This window comes from Fimicolochytrium jonesii (assembly GCF_025526975.1).
Source record: "Fimicolochytrium jonesii strain JEL569 chromosome Unknown EV422scaffold_14, whole genome shotgun sequence".
NCBI lineage: Eukaryota > Fungi > Chytridiomycota > Chytridiomycetes > Spizellomycetales > Powellomycetaceae > Fimicolochytrium > Fimicolochytrium jonesii.
Genome location: NW_026515681.1, coordinates 138,139 through 152,556, shown reverse-complemented (window position 1 = coordinate 152,556; position 14,418 = coordinate 138,139). Strand labels below are relative to the sequence as shown.

Genomic DNA, 14,418 nt, shown 5'->3' with positions numbered 1-14,418 from the left:
TCTTTTAAGACATTTTCTCCCAACAAAAGGCTCCCCCTCATCTCGTTTGTACCATTTTGGAAAGCCGCTCATAACCTCCAATGCCCAGCTTGTAATATACATTGTGAAAGAATCACGACGCTCATCAGAGTTGCTTGAACAACGTCTACGTTACAGCCCCTATCTACACCTCCCCTCCGTTACAATACGCCACCCGAGATCCCCGCACCCATCACCCGGCCACAACAGCCTGGTCCGCGTCCCCACCCGCATCTTCAGATTTGGACCCCCTACGCTCTATGTACTTTGCAACTCTAACCTCAACCAAACTCCTCGGCTCAATCACAACCACACTCAACCCACCCACACCCACCTGCCCCAACGCGCGCTCAACCCACGCGTTCGCAGTCACCGTCGTCGCGCGGAGGGCGTCACCGGTGCCGAATACCGCTATATGTTGTTGCGTTAGCCGGGTGTTGGTTTCGGTGGGGAGGGGGAAGCGCGGGGACGGTGTGTCGGGGATCACTTCCACCTGCGGAAGAGATGTGACGCGGTCTGGTGGATGTGTTCCTGATGGGCCCAGCTCGGCCATGATGTCATCTGCGAAACTTCCAGGCGCAATCAACCCCCTCGCCCTCTTGGTCTCGCACGAGCCCGCCATGACCTTGACGATATCCACAAACTTCCGTAGCGCCGTCCGTGTCGTTAGCAGCTTGCGGTTTTCGAAGAGTGCGAGGAGGTACGGGAGGACGGGGGTGTGGAGTTCTTGGTGTGCTTGGAGTTGCAAGGGGGCGATGTCGAGGGCGGGTAAGGGGATGGCGGGAGTGTGAACCAGGTCCGTTGTGAGGGCGATGAGGGTTGTGACGTCGAGGTTTAGGGTTGGGAGGATGTGGGGGTGTTGGGTAGATTTCGTGACTGATGGGATGGAATCCCCTTCCCAGAGATCTGCATCCGGCGGATCAGGAACCACCTCGACGACAGCGCCCATATCACTCAACGCGGCAACAATCCGCTCGTCGACCTCGCCCACCCCTACGAACTTCATCACGACGGTCGGGGGCTCGTAATGGACCAAGTGCTGCGCGCGCGCACGGATGAGGCTGCGGACTTGGGTGTACAGTGACGGCGCCGTTTCGGTCTCTTCCTCTGAGCGGGCATCCTCATCGTCCTCACTATCCCCATCGCCCGCATCCCCATCGTCAGTGTCTTCGTCCTCCTCATCCTCCCCGCCAACCTCCCCCTCCACCCTCGCCGACGCCTTAACCTTAATCCACCTCCGCCCCCAATCAGCCACCACATCCACGCGGGCGGTCTCCTCCTTCTTCCCCGCTCTTCCCCCCCGATAAGGCACATTCCGGAAGACATGCGTGACCCCGCATTCGGTGGTGATAAGGTGCAGGATGGCGGTCAGGTAGGGAATGTTGGAGCACGAGACATGTGCGGGGCGGATGGTTGACGGGGTTTCGACAAGCTGTTCAGTGGAATTACAATGTTAGTGGGTGGGGTGATGAAGAGAATTTCGATACATGTAAACGCACCTTGGAAAGGAACCGCTCCTCAGCCTTGGCTAAGGCCCGGAACTTTGTCAGTCCTTCGATTGTTTCGTCCGGGGAATGGGAGGTGACATTGCCGTTCTTATTTTGGGCCCGGCGCCGGGTTTTGGCCGGAGGGTTGGGGGAGGTGGACAGCTTCGTGTCGATGCGGGCGAGAAGCCATTGTGCTCGGCGGTGGAGGGCTGCTGCTTGGGATGCAAGGTTGGGCTGAGTGTCGTTGGTGGTGGTGCTGTCCTGGGTGCTGTCGGTGGGATGCGAGGGTGGGTTGCTGGAGGACATTGCTTTGGGTCGGTGGGAACAGACGCCAGTTGCAGAAGCGCTCCTCCGCCATCTTCCAAAACGGAATAGACGCAATCTTAACCCCACCGGCGCACTGCTGGCGCTCCCCCCCTACCGCAGTTGCCACCCATGGGGCACCGCACAGTCATGCTCTCGCAGGTGGACTCCCCATTCCTTCAACCAGACCCGTGTTGTAATCGTTCTTGCTTGCGACGGGTTGACGACGAGGAATGGCACAAATCACCACGCCGCCCGCGGACTGGGCTATGACAGTCATCTCCGGCCGCATTGGGCCTTTCAAGTTCAGCGCGAAGGTCCCGCCGAGGATAGGGACCTATACGGAGCGGGCTGATGTATGTGAATTTGGATAAAAGTTGGGGGATGAAGCTCGGGCCGTCCATACTTGAGCGCCTTCCATAATGACGAGCTTCACTTACTCCATCCCCTGACTTCAGGTCCCACCACGCGAGACTGACTACGAACACGATGTCATCCCCCGCGCCATCTACAACGACCCCATCACCGAGCTTCTGCTTCGAGAGGAAGGCGCGTCGGGGCGGAGACGGAGGGGGAACGACCCGTTGGCCAAGCAGATGCGGAAAACTTTGGCGGCGAGTCCCGCGTCGTTTGGCAGCGGGAGCGGGTATAGGGAGAAGAGTCCGACGAGTTCGAATACCGATCTTTCTGGCGTGAGTACGGTCGCTGGATATGTGATATATCGGAGTTGGAGAAGCTGATGTGGGTTTTTCATATCCAGCAGAAACCGCGGAACCCCTCAGACGCAGAAACCGCCGACGACCGCACCATCATTCTAACCGACTGGGGCATCGACATCATCAACATGAAGTACATTCCTCCCATCCCCCCGCTCGCCAAACCACGCATGGCGGCCCCAACCGACCGACCCGTGTACAATCCCAGCAAGCACAAGGCCCTCCCGCCGACGTTCCCCCGCACGGTGCGCTACGGGACCTGGCGCAACGCGTGTGAGGTGTTCCCGCCGATTGTAGTGCAGACGGCGAGAAAATCGACGGAGGAGTGGCGGAAACGGGAACGGGAGCTGACGAATGATTATGTGTTGAGGTACTTGAAGCCGGTGCCGAAGAGGAAGAGGGTGAAGAAGAATGTTATGCCGGCTTTGAAGGAAGAGCAGATTGGCGTGTCGGCCCAAAGTCCTTCAAGCATGTCACCGATTAAGGACAATGCGAGGATCGCTACCCCGATGATATCTGCGCCCGCGATCAGAGAACCGACGTTGAACATCGCCACACAGCCTGATACTGTAACAACACCCAGAGACCATGCGCCACTAATAGCCAAATCTGTCACCAACGCGGCCATCCCATTGCCCAACAAAGCCCAAACACCATCCCAGGTGGCGTTGCCAGTATCTCCAGTCGTCAGTCCATCTACACACATTACCGCTGCTCCGCCATCACCAGTCAAACAAATCGCGCCTCCAATAGCCGCATCAACTGAATCCATCGCTGTGACGGATTCCGCAGACCAACTGGCCTCAGACAGCGAAGAAGACGACGAATGGCTCCAACAAGAGAAAGAGCGGCTCTACTCTGCCTGGGGCCGACAAGAAAGCACTGTCGCCGAGCAAACGCAACAGCTGGAATTGGAGAAAGCAGCGGAAGCTGATTTGAAGGCTAGCGAGCAGAGGGCAGTCGGGCATGCGACTGTCAAAGGCGGCGCGGGCGAAGTGATCCCCGTCGCGTCCCCGATTAGGCTGAAACCGGCGAGGGACAGTGAGGCTGATCATGTTGTGCGGAAGGCTAGCGAGCCGGTCCCGAATGTCAATGTCACTTCTCCTTCTCTTGGCAGGGCTGCGATGGCTGAATCGACTCTGCATGCGGCCGCCGTGAGCCCCGGATCCGCCACTATCGCGCAACACCCTATCTCAAACCCCGCCATCACGGTCAACGACGACGACGTGGCATCTCCAGCCATTCCAGAGCCCATAACCCACCCCCACCTCTCGACCACCGACCCCGACGAACCCGACGCCCTCCACGGCGGCGACAGCCTCGCCGACCTCGGATTCCACCGGCGCTCCCCCACGGGCAGCATCAAATCCCTGACCCCCTCCGTCCTCTCCAAACGCAGCAGCAACGTCCTATCCTCCACAAAACACACCGTCGCGTCCTTCTTCAAGAAGAGCCGCGACTCGTTGAAGGAGAGTGAGGAGGAGAAGCGGGAGAGGAAGAAGGTCGAGAGGGACGAGAAGGAGCGGGAGAAGGAGGTGCATAGGAGGGAGAAGGAGGAGGCGAAGAGGGCGAAGGCGGAAGAAAAGGGGAAGAAGAAGGGTGAGAAAGGGGAGAAACGGAGCTCACTGTCCATTGACAAACTGGGATTCCATGCGTCGTTGGCGAGGCGGGCGTCGAGGAGCACCGAGGCGCGTGGGGATGCTGTTGAGGAAAAGCAAACGAAGCACGCGGATGCTATCGAGGAAAACGAAGTCAAAGCAGATGTGTCTGCTACGGACGCGATTGAATCCAGTGATACCACCCCGCTCGCTGACTCCGCCGCGGCAAAGACATCCACCGAAGCATTGGACGAGCAAGAACGGAGAGATCGGGAACGCGATGAGATGCGGAGATTGAGGAGGGAGCAGAGGGCAAAGGAAGGTGGGGATGCAGGCCCTACGTCACCTACGAGCCCGCAGGTCGCTTCTTCCCCCGCTCGCGATCAGGGGGTTTCGCCCGGTGGACCTACCACGGAACTCACGGCAGCGGAAGAGGCGAGACGGAAGCAAGAGGAGGCTGAATGTGAGCGTATGGAGAAGGAGAAGGAGGCGGCTGAGATGGCCGAACGGGAGAAGCGTGCTGCTGCTGAAGCTGAGAAAGCCGTGGCTGAGCAGACTCGCCGTGCGGAGGAGGAGCGGGTTGCTGCTGCTGCTGCTGCTGCTACTGCGAGGGCTGAAACTGAACGACAGGAACGCCAACGGCACGAGCAGGAAGTTCGTGAAGCCGAACGGTGTCGGCAGGAACAACTACGTCTCGAGTCTCAAGACCACGAACGTCGCGAGTCTGAGATCCGGGATCGGAAAGCCGAGGAGGAACGCTTGGAAGCTGAGCGGAGGATAGCTGCTGCTGAAGTTCAAGCGAGGGAATCAAAGGAACGTGAGGATCGGGAACGGGTCGCGAAGGAAGTGGCTGAGCGGGAGGAGAGGGATCGGGCAAAGAAGGAGGAGGAGGAGCGGGTGAAGGTTGAGGCGGTGCGCCAGGCAAAGATGAAGGCGGAGGCTGAGCGGTTGGAGAAAGAGGATGCGAGGCGGGCTGCGGAGGAGGAAGCACTGCGGGAGAAGGAAAGGGAGCGCGTTGAGCAGGAGGCTGCTGCTGCTGCCGCCAAGAAAGCGGAGGAAAAGAAGAGGGAAGATGAGGAAAAGGAGCGGGCTCGGAAGAAGCAGGTTGAAGAGCAGGAAGAAGTGCGCCGGAGGGAGGAAGCGGAGCAGCAAGCCGCGAAGGAGCGAGAAGCCGCCTCTGCAGCTGCAGCTCGAAAAGCAGAAGAAGCCACAGCCACCGAAAAAGCTCGAAAGGACGCCGAAGAAGAAGCTGAACGACGGGACCGCGAGCGCGACGAAGAGCGACGCCGCCGCAAAGCCGAGCGCGAGGCTGAAGCGGAACGCGAGCGTGAACGTGAACCCAAGGCCAATGCAGCATCACCGTCAGCGGCACCCACCGAGCCTGTTGCCGTTATCGTAACCCCGGCCGACACACCCGCCGCAGTCCCGGCTGTGCATCTCCCACCCAACGCCAGCCGCTTCCTCAACGCCATGGACATCCAAGCCATTAAAGGGGTCCAACCCGTCTCCCGCGCCGGCGACGAGCCCGCGCCTACCGCCATACACGCGAACACGAGCGCAAGCACTCGCCAGAGTTTCAGCGACCAAGGCGCGGCCGCCGCCATCGGGTCCAGCGAAGGATCCCTGGAACGCCCACCGATGCATGTACCTGAAACGCCGAAGCAGTCGATGCAGTCCCTCGCGCCTGCTGCAGCGGCGTTCAAGAGCGTGTCGTCTTTGGCGTCGATGTGGGGTGGTGGGGCGAAGGCGAGGGCGGGAGGGGTGGATGCGGGACGGTCGAGTGTGGTTGTTGTCCCCGGGAACCCGGAGGTATGGTCCATGGGTGTGGTTGAATTTGACGATGTGTATCAATTTGGGTAGTTATTGAGCTTTGGATTGTTTGTACATGCAGTTCAACGCCATGGTCACCTGGAAGAACGCTAAGCTGGAGTTGAAAGTCGTGGGCATCGAGCTCCATTGCCTGGAAGCAGGGAAAAGTAAGTCCGTACATCGGTCATACAAATAAACTCCACCCCCCAATCCTAACAACCACTTCCATCTTCCCAACCCTTCACAGACAAACAACACAAACACTTCTTTCCCCTGGAACTCCGCCGCATCCTCTCCGCCGTCGCATCCGGCTCTGACGTCGTCCTCCACGCCTGTACACCGCGCAAGGGCTCCAAACCGGGCTCCAAGCTCAAGAAGATAACCTTCACCTTCACAGAAAAAACCAAAGCCGCCGCATGGAGCGAGGCCATCATGGGGACGGTGTACGGCGGCGCGGAACCAGGCGCAATCACGAAGGGCGTGCTGGTGCTCGTGGATAAACATGAGAAGGACGCGGCGAAGGTTGTCGAGAAGTATTGTAAGCCGGTTTGGGAGGCCGTTAGTAAGCCTTGTGAGGTTAAAAGTAGGTGTTTTGCGATTATTTTCCCCGGACTTCTTGTGACGATCACACGCAAACTAACCACCCCTATGTGTCCCCCCCTAGCCGTCCAATTCAACGAATTCAGCGTCTCCAACACCCTGGCCACCCAAGACTTCTCCCGACTCTCCAACATCCTCATCCTCAACAACCAGGACTTCACACCCCGCCTGCAGCAGGTGCTCGTGCGCAACCAGTATGTCGCTGAACCCGTCGCGTTGGCCGTGGACGGCGCGGATCCCGTGGATGCGGCTTTGGCTGTGCTGAGATGTAAGTTTTTACGTGTATGCACCATCGCCCAATGGTGGTACACTGACCCGGTCGTACTTATTTGCTCTCTTCGGATTTCCTAGCGAATATCGGGAAAGGCAAAGCGGCAGCGGGCGCGGTGTATGTCACGGGGGTTACACTGAAGCGCGAGGAGGGGAAGGTTGCGGGGATGTTTAAGGCGTTTGGGAAGTAGGGGCCTTGTCCGCCCACCCGGAACGTGAGATTAAGCCACCCGAGATGCAAAAGGCCCGATATGGACTCATTCATCATGCCCGCGAATATGTAGAATCTAGACATTTGAGTTATGTTCTTTGGTTGGGATGAATAAGTCGAATCGTACAAACGCATTGACCTTCTCAGTTTCTGGTATCCCCAATATCCGTGCGAATGGCAGGAAAACGACAGGTTTCGACAGCGCGGACATAGATGCAACATGGTAGTGGATGAATACGGAGTACAAGCTAGTGAAAAGCGCTACTGGATGAGTATACGATGAGCAGCCGGGCCCGAATGAAAATGGGCGGGATGATGAGTTGCCACATCCGTACGGTCCCTTTGGCGACGTTATCATCAAGGACCAACATCTCCATGGTGGGTCAAGGATAGTATATGTACAACGTGCAGAGATACAATCTCCGCGCAGACAGTGGAGCGAGCCCTTTCCGGCGACCTGCATATATAGAATGCCTACATAAGTGAGTTGGCGAGCTCACGACCGCTGGCGATAAGCGGGAGCCGAGTCGAAGTTGGATGGCGAGCTCACGACCGTTGCTGGAAAACGGGAGCCGAAGTCGAGTTGGCGAGCTCACGACCGCTGGCCATGAGCGGGAGCCGAAGTGGTGTTTTTAACATCGCTTGTGCCCCCGACGGCGTGACCTTGTGAAGAGATGGGGAAGGAGGGTGGAGGGTAAGTTGGCAAAGGATGGATAAGATGAAGAGACTTGACCAGATAGTAGAAGTGTTGAAGGCGAAACAGGGAAGTTCAAAGATGACCGTGGCAAGATGAGGAAGGCGAGGCGAGGTTTGGTGAAGAAAAAGTGAGCAAGGGAAGCCGTCGCAGGCCCTTCTTTTATAGACCTCAGGCGAGCAAAAGTTGCGAGATTTGGTTGCGTCTTGAAAACGTGGCAGAGCCAGGCCACCATGGCCCGCGACAGGCCTGCAAAAGAAAACTGGCCAAGATTGGTGGAAACGTGGCTGAGATGGGTGGAAACGTGGGCGAGATGTTAGGAAAGGGGCGGAAACAGAGTCCAAAACGCGTTCTGTAAGCAGATTGGAGACGCGTGTTGGAGGCCGTCTGTCAGGCCATCTTGAAGACGACATCATTGCCTCCTATCAAGTGAAAGCGGGTACATAGGCAGATGCGCACATTCCTGAACACGGCCTTACGCTTACTAGGCAGATCAAGTGATTATGACGCATTGGGGTTGGAACATCGATGATTGCATGAAAATGACCGTTTGATTGACGGTGATGAAGATGAGGCATGCGTTTCGGATAAAATGATAGGAAGATGTTGCAATACCCCAGATTACGCCGAGGAAGCGGCCGTAGATTTCAGCTTGCCCAGAACGCAATCAAACAGGTAGTCAAACATCTCCTGCACCGCATGGCCTGCCATTGCCGATGTTTCAAAGTATCTATGGATGCAAAGGCGTTAGCACTTCCTGGTATTACACATCCGGCCAACCACCATCCGCACAACTCACGTCAACCCCAACCCCTTCGCCACCTCCCTCGCCCTGTTTACCTCCACCACCCTTTCCCCCTCATCCCCATCACACTTATTCCCCACCAGCACGCCCGTAACTCCTTGCGCATTCCCATACGTCTTCAACTCCTCCATCCAGCGCGGGATGGCGTCGAACGAGGATGCGTCGGTGACGGAGAACACAACGAGCACGCCGTCGGTGTCCTTGTAGAACTCGGTGCGGATGTCGTGGTAGAAAGGGGCGCCGCCGATGTCCCAAAAATTGACCTTTACTGGGATGGCGGTTCGACCGTTTAGGGGAGTTGATGTCTTCATTTGAGGGATTTTCAAACCATACCTTCTTCTTTGGACTTTGTGATTGCTTTGACGCCGTAGTCTATGCCTATTGTCGACACGTACTCTGGAATGAACTAAAAGAGCGGGGGCCATGATCCGAAAATCAGCAGCGCGAAGATTCCCCAATACATCGCATCCCGGGGCCTGTTTATCGTACCCTTCCTTCGCAGTACCTCTTGATCAAACAACTCTTGCCCACGCCGGCATCGCCCATGCTCAGGATCTTGATTCTGTATAAGCACATCCCATCTGTAAGCTGGAAGTATCATTCTGGTATAGTGCGACGGTGTGATATAGTTACCGTCGAGCATCGCTTTTTGTTTTCACGGGCGAGCTCAGGTGGCCGGGCTGCCTGTCCATGTTTTCCCGAAGTGTGCGAGGGGTCGGCTGCCTTCTGCGGTCTCGCTCTCTCTTTCTAGCTACGTATACGAAATGCCTGCCATGTATGTATCTTCAGAAGCCTGCCGTATGAATCTGATGGAAACCTCCCCCTCTTCCAAAATCTACGCGTTGACGACGCGTTTTTGGGAGTGTTCCCTGCGGGATTGACTAGAAGTGGGTAACTCGTGCTAAATGTGAGTAACTCGGGTTAGGGTTAGACTAGTTAGACAGCTGCCGAGCGGAGCGGGTAGACCCTGATTGTAGGAGGCCGGGTAAGGCCGACTCACCGAAGGCAAAGGGGTTAGGTTTGTTAATCAAATGGTTCACTTTGGCTGTAAAAAAGTCTTGTTCTGGAGGTGAGCTACCCACATTTAGCACGAGTTACCCATTTCTAGTCACCCCCGTTCCCTGCTCACCAGGCAATCCATATGTCCCAGAGTAAGGCCCTGTAGCCAAAGGCCGTGCTGTACAGTATATGTGCCTCCCGGAAAGGGTCATATAACGGGGGTCGCAAACATCAGCAACCGCTACTCTGCCTATGCAATCATTGCTCTCGTTCTTTCTTCGAAGTGCAATGAAGATCAAAGACAAAACTCTCATGCGCTCAAGCAAGGAGATATGGAGGCCAAATTCGCCTCGAGGCTACAATAGTTTTCGAGCCCACAGCGATTCATCACAGAACGACTTGCGTGTATTAAGGGTTCCAAACGAGGTCTATAGCTATTACAAAGATCTACATTTTGGGGAACGACAGCGAGGCTTCAACAGCTCCATTCTGAATTCGTGGTCCATCTTCGCCAACGCGAAGCGTTCTGACGCCAACGAATCGCGCAGGAACCGCAGACCCTCCTCGGCCGTGAATGCATGGTATGCGGCTAATGTTGCCGTCTCGTCGAAGGTCGTGGTGATAGTGGTAGTGGTGCTGATGGTAAGAACAACAGACGAGACGGTATCCTTCCAAGCCAAACCTGCCGCGACCCCGATGAAGGGGGCGGCGGCAGGCGTGCTGACGGCCAAGAGTCCGTCCCCCCGGGTCACGAAGACGGCGCCGGCGGTCAGCAGGCTTGCCGCCGCCTCCCTCATCGGGATTACAGAACATCCTTCCTTGAGCTTGTCTAACTTGGAGTACTTGGGCGGACCCGATAGAAATGCACGGTCCCCCTCGCTGGGTTTCAATGCCACCGGTTTCGATTGTCTTGCGAATAAGAATACCAGGGAACGCCCGTCCCGGTACGGCGAGAGAGAGAGCGTGGTTGCTAGGTATGCTCTGAAGATGTCGAAAATGAACCGATTTAGTCCTCAGTTTTACCACGCAATTGTGACGAAGCGCAACGGAGTGGGAGACTGCACATTGTACATACTCGGTGTAAATACGCCCTCTTGCTGGGTCTCAGACAATGACGGATATCCGCTGATTGCATCTGGGTCGGCGATAAGCGAGGGGTCCAAGTCGACCACTACGCCACGCTTATGCGCGCAGCCATGACTCGGAAGTGACATACAAAGGAACAGGACTCGATGGCATCTTCGCCACCTCTGCCATTCCGCTTCGAGTACTTACTACTTTGGCTTTTCCTTTCGCCATTGTGCTTGTTTGTTGAGGATGGGGAGTGGGTGTTGGGTGGATGTTGGGTGGGTGAGGGTGTGGGTGAGTTTATGGGTTCGGGCTTCAAGGGTCAAGTCCGAAAGCGGAGTCTCCAAATCAAGTGCTGAGCCCAGGCTGCCGGGCCGACCGGTATTTCCTGGTAGTCTGGCTCGCATGCAAATGCCAGCAGGTCATTGCCGTTGAAGAGTTCTGCGCCAGGCGGAACTCGGATAGGTGCGGCCATCCGGTTCGCGCCGTCGTAGATGATAGCCACAACGTCGCTATGATTTGGAAAATAGGACGAAAGTTGGAGTGGGGCGTCTTTGCGCCCTCTAAACTTCCGCAGCTTTTTTCGATTTGGTGGAAGGAACTCAACGGATCAGAGGATGCCTGCCGAAACGGCCGAGGCGGGGACTGAGTAGAAAGAGGAATGTGTGATTATAGGAGAATCTATCCCCCGGGAGGATGGTTCTTGAAGATTTGATGAGAGGAGGATGTAAGTAGGGCTCTGTGTGATTTCATAGTATGCGCGCTGTCGAAACCCGTCAAATTTCGCAGGATGTTTGGACCTACTTTCCTTTTACATGTACAGTATGAACGGTCAGCATCGCACTGTCGGCCCGCCCTGTGTTCATATCGAATCACGAGATGGCGCATATACGGACGCTCGGAAGGAAAACCCGACAGTTCAAAGAGGTGGGAGCAACGCGACCATACCGGCCCAGTTTTCCAAACCTCCAGAAAAAAGTCCGTGGGTATTCCAAAGCCTTTTCCGAAACCATTCATCATCCCAAAACTACATCCAATCTCCAAAAGAAAAACCTCATAAATATCACCCATCACCACACCCACATCACACCCCCCCATCCTCCGCCTCCACCTCCATCGCCTCCCCATCTCCACCCCCTTCCCCCAGCGTTCCACCCTCCCCATCCTCCTGCGCAGCGTACGGGTTCCGCGCTGCTAGCAGGGCCATAAGCTGAACGTAAGTCGGCGAAGCCATATCAAACGCGTTCGCCTACAAAAACAGAAATCAACAACTACCATCGAGACACCAATAAACCACACCATGTTGAAACTCCACATACCGCCAAATTGATCCTAAAAATCCCACCCCCCTCGCCATGCTCGCTCGTCGCTTCCTGATCCGCCACAGCGTCGGATAGTGCTTTGAGGCCGTCGGATGAGATGTGGTTGGCGTACAGGTTGAGGATGTTGAGGGTGCGGTTGCCGGAGACGTACCAGTTGCCGGCGTGCTCGAACATGGGGTCCAGGGGCGCGGGGGGGTCCTGAATGACCTTCAACATAAAAAATTGGAGGAGCAGTCAATAAGAAGGAAATTCCATGATGATTTTATGTTTTTGTTTGCGTACCTCCTCTAGTTCTTCTTTGACTTCTTCGGTTTTGCCCTTCTTTCCCGCCTTCGCCGCCACAGCACTTTTCCCGCCCTTCGCGCCCTTCGCCGGCGTTTTCTCCTCCACAGGCGGCGGCACAGACGCAGACGGCACCGTCGTCGTCGCAGCCGCCGCGCCCTTCTTCGGTCCCGAGGCGGAAGCCGGCGGGGCAGGTTCCGACGCCGTTACGGCGGCTACGGGGCCTTTCTTGGTTGTTACTGTTGTGGTGGCAGTTGTGGCGGCCTTGGCTGGGGCGGCGGCGGGTGGGGTTGCGGTGGCGTCGGAGGGGGCTTTCGTGGTTGTGGTGGTAGCTTTGCCTTTTGTCTTGGATTTGGTGTCGGGGGCTGCGGCGTCCTTTTTCGGGGGGTTGTTGATGATGTTTTCGGAGCTCGTTATTCTGGGGGTGCAAGGGGGGTTAGGGGGACGTTGCTTTTTTCTGTGATGGTGATGTGAATGTGAGTGTCCACAAAAGTAGGCGTTTACCTATTCCCCATCTTCGCAGAACTATTCCGCCCCGTCGCGCCGTTCGCTCCGCCGCTGTTCAACGCGCGTCCTCCTTTTTGTTTCTTGACTATCGGATCCTAAAGCGATACATATAACAAATGAGCACTGAGTGTTTCTTCATGTCAGTAGCTCAAGGGTATGACTTCTCATACCTCTTCCTGTTCCTTGCGCTGTTTGTCGAGTTCCATGGCTTTACGGCGTAGTGCGATTTCGTCGTGTGGTAGGAGAATGTTTGAGAGTGCCTGGGGATGGTGGTATCTTCAGCACAGACAGACAGACAGCTCAAGTAGGTCCCGTTCCTGCCGCGAGGAAGACATACCTTGGCAATCGCCACAGCCCCATCATCACCAACACGATTGGATCCAAGCGATAGGGAAGCCAGCACCTGATTGACTTTTAACGCCTGCGAACCCAAAACCGCCCAATCAGCAGGCGCCAACCCCAATGACAACCACAACGCTCAAACGCACCTCCGCCAACGCCTCCGCCCCCTCCGCGCCAACCCGATTATCCCACAAATTCAACGACACAAGCGCGCGATTCCCCTTCAGCATCTCCGCCATCGCCTTCGCGCCCGGGTCCCCAATATTGTTGGATCGCAGGGAGAGGTACCGTATCTGCGAGTCCTCCGAAATGAGGTCGGCGAAATGAACGTCGGGAATAAGTGGGTTTTGGTCGAGGGTGAGGCTCCGTAGGGTCGTGAGCAGCGAGGGGGTGCTGAGAGGGGGGATGTGCTGGGCGGTGAGGCCGCAGTTCCAGAGCCTGTGATGCGATGAAGTGTGGTTAGAGGCGCGATTTCTTTATGTTTAAGCACCGCTCACAGAAAACAATAAAAACGACTGTCCGCTATCGTACACAGCAGTTGAAGACAGGGCCTCGCTACGCTCCCCATCGCTCCGCTCGCGTAAAGAACACGATCGTTCGCTGCCGCTCACATTTACTGCTCGCTTCGCTCGCGGTCAGGCGACCGTCGCAAACCAAACCGCTCAATCTTGATTCCCAATCACTGAGGACAACAGAAACTCACACCAACTGGCTTATCGTCCCACTCGCAGGCACAACACTTGCCAACACCTCCACAATCTCCACTCTAACCTTCCACCCCCTAATCTCCACCCTCTGCAGCTCCTCCTCCTCCTCACCCTCACCCGTCTCCATCAAAATCGTCGGCGTGTATTGGTACCGCGAGATATAGTTCATCTCTCTCCTTCTCACGTCATCTTCTTTCAGCTGTTGCTGCTGCTGTGGTTGCGTTGTAGAGTCCCTCTCCCCCGGCGTATCGTTTGCCTCGTCCACCACTTCACTAGACACTGTAGGATCATTCCCGGTGTCGGCATTATGGGTAGCCTCGCTAGCGACGGCCGCGGACCGGGGCCGCGGGGTTACGGGAACCGGCAGCGGGGGTAGTGGGTTCGTGATTTTGAGGAGTTTGAGCGGGGTGCAGTTGTGGCGGCGGCAGGCATCGTGGAAGTCGGTTGTGAAGGTGCCGGTGTATTCGCCGGCTGGGGATGAGGGTTGTTAGGTGCCAGACGGGAGGGGATGGGGGAGGTGGGGCATGTTATACATACTTTCCGAGAGGTCTTCTTGGTCGACGGTCATGGTTGGGTGGTGCACCGTGGGCGGAGTTGGTCGTTCTCCGTTCCGCTCACACCTGCGCGCAATGCCGCGGACGCGTTGTCCGAAAGCCGCGTCAGCCGTCCCCCTTCCCCAC

At 56.6% G+C, this 14,418-nt stretch overlaps 5 protein-coding genes across 5 annotated transcripts; 2 read left to right on the top strand and 3 right to left on the bottom strand.

Moving 5' to 3' along the window:
• Positions 1–85: 85 nt before the first annotated feature.
• On the bottom strand, positions 86–1,848 carry EV422DRAFT_79243 (uncharacterized protein). The gene is made up of 2 exons (XM_053074399.1): positions 1,518–1,848; positions 86–1,450 (listed from the first exon to the last, which is right to left on the bottom strand). Exons 1-2 carry the CDS (start codon positions 1,809–1,811, stop codon positions 212–214), a joined length of 1,533 nt encoding a protein of 510 aa, XP_052924886.1. The 5' UTR covers positions 1,812–1,848; the 3' UTR covers positions 86–211.
• Positions 1,849–2,547: 699 nt separating this feature from the next.
• Positions 2,548–6,992, top strand: EV422DRAFT_506845 (uncharacterized protein; the record flags this gene model as incomplete). Its single annotated transcript, XM_053068602.1, has 5 exons — positions 2,548–5,931; positions 6,014–6,098; positions 6,179–6,469; positions 6,596–6,799; positions 6,883–6,992. The coding sequence occupies 5 exons, from the start codon at positions 2,548–2,550 to the stop codon at positions 6,990–6,992; spliced, it is 4,074 nt and encodes a 1,357-aa protein (XP_052924885.1).
• Positions 6,993–7,930: 938 nt separating this feature from the next.
• On the bottom strand, positions 7,931–9,540 carry EV422DRAFT_587894 (RJL family GTPase). Its single transcript, XM_053073481.1, has 6 exons — positions 9,512–9,540; positions 9,145–9,412; positions 9,001–9,073; positions 8,845–8,917; positions 8,506–8,779; positions 7,931–8,436 (listed from the first exon to the last, which is right to left on the bottom strand). The coding sequence occupies exons 2-6, from the start codon at positions 9,201–9,203 to the stop codon at positions 8,328–8,330; spliced, it is 588 nt and encodes a 195-aa protein (XP_052924884.1). The 5' UTR covers positions 9,204–9,412; positions 9,512–9,540; the 3' UTR covers positions 7,931–8,327.
• On the top strand, positions 9,390–10,846 carry EV422DRAFT_531639 (uncharacterized protein). Its single transcript, XM_053070476.1, has 4 exons — positions 9,390–9,412; positions 9,512–9,578; positions 9,660–10,491; positions 10,586–10,846. The coding sequence occupies exons 3-4, from the start codon at positions 9,763–9,765 to the stop codon at positions 10,592–10,594; spliced, it is 738 nt and encodes a 245-aa protein (XP_052924883.1). The 5' UTR covers positions 9,390–9,412; positions 9,512–9,578; positions 9,660–9,762; the 3' UTR covers positions 10,595–10,846.
• An 816-nt stretch (positions 10,847–11,662) lies between these two features.
• Positions 11,663–14,387, bottom strand: EV422DRAFT_578899 (uncharacterized protein; the record flags this gene model as incomplete). The annotated part of the gene is made up of 9 exons (XM_053073302.1): positions 14,276–14,387; positions 13,735–14,209; positions 13,178–13,469; positions 13,027–13,110; positions 12,860–12,949; positions 12,687–12,784; positions 12,183–12,600; positions 11,898–12,107; positions 11,663–11,827 (listed from the first exon to the last, which is right to left on the bottom strand). The coding sequence occupies exons 1-9, from the start codon at positions 14,304–14,306 to the stop codon at positions 11,663–11,665; spliced, it is 1,863 nt and encodes a 620-aa protein (XP_052924882.1). The 5' UTR covers positions 14,307–14,387.
• Between the last annotated feature and the right edge of the window lie 31 nt (positions 14,388–14,418).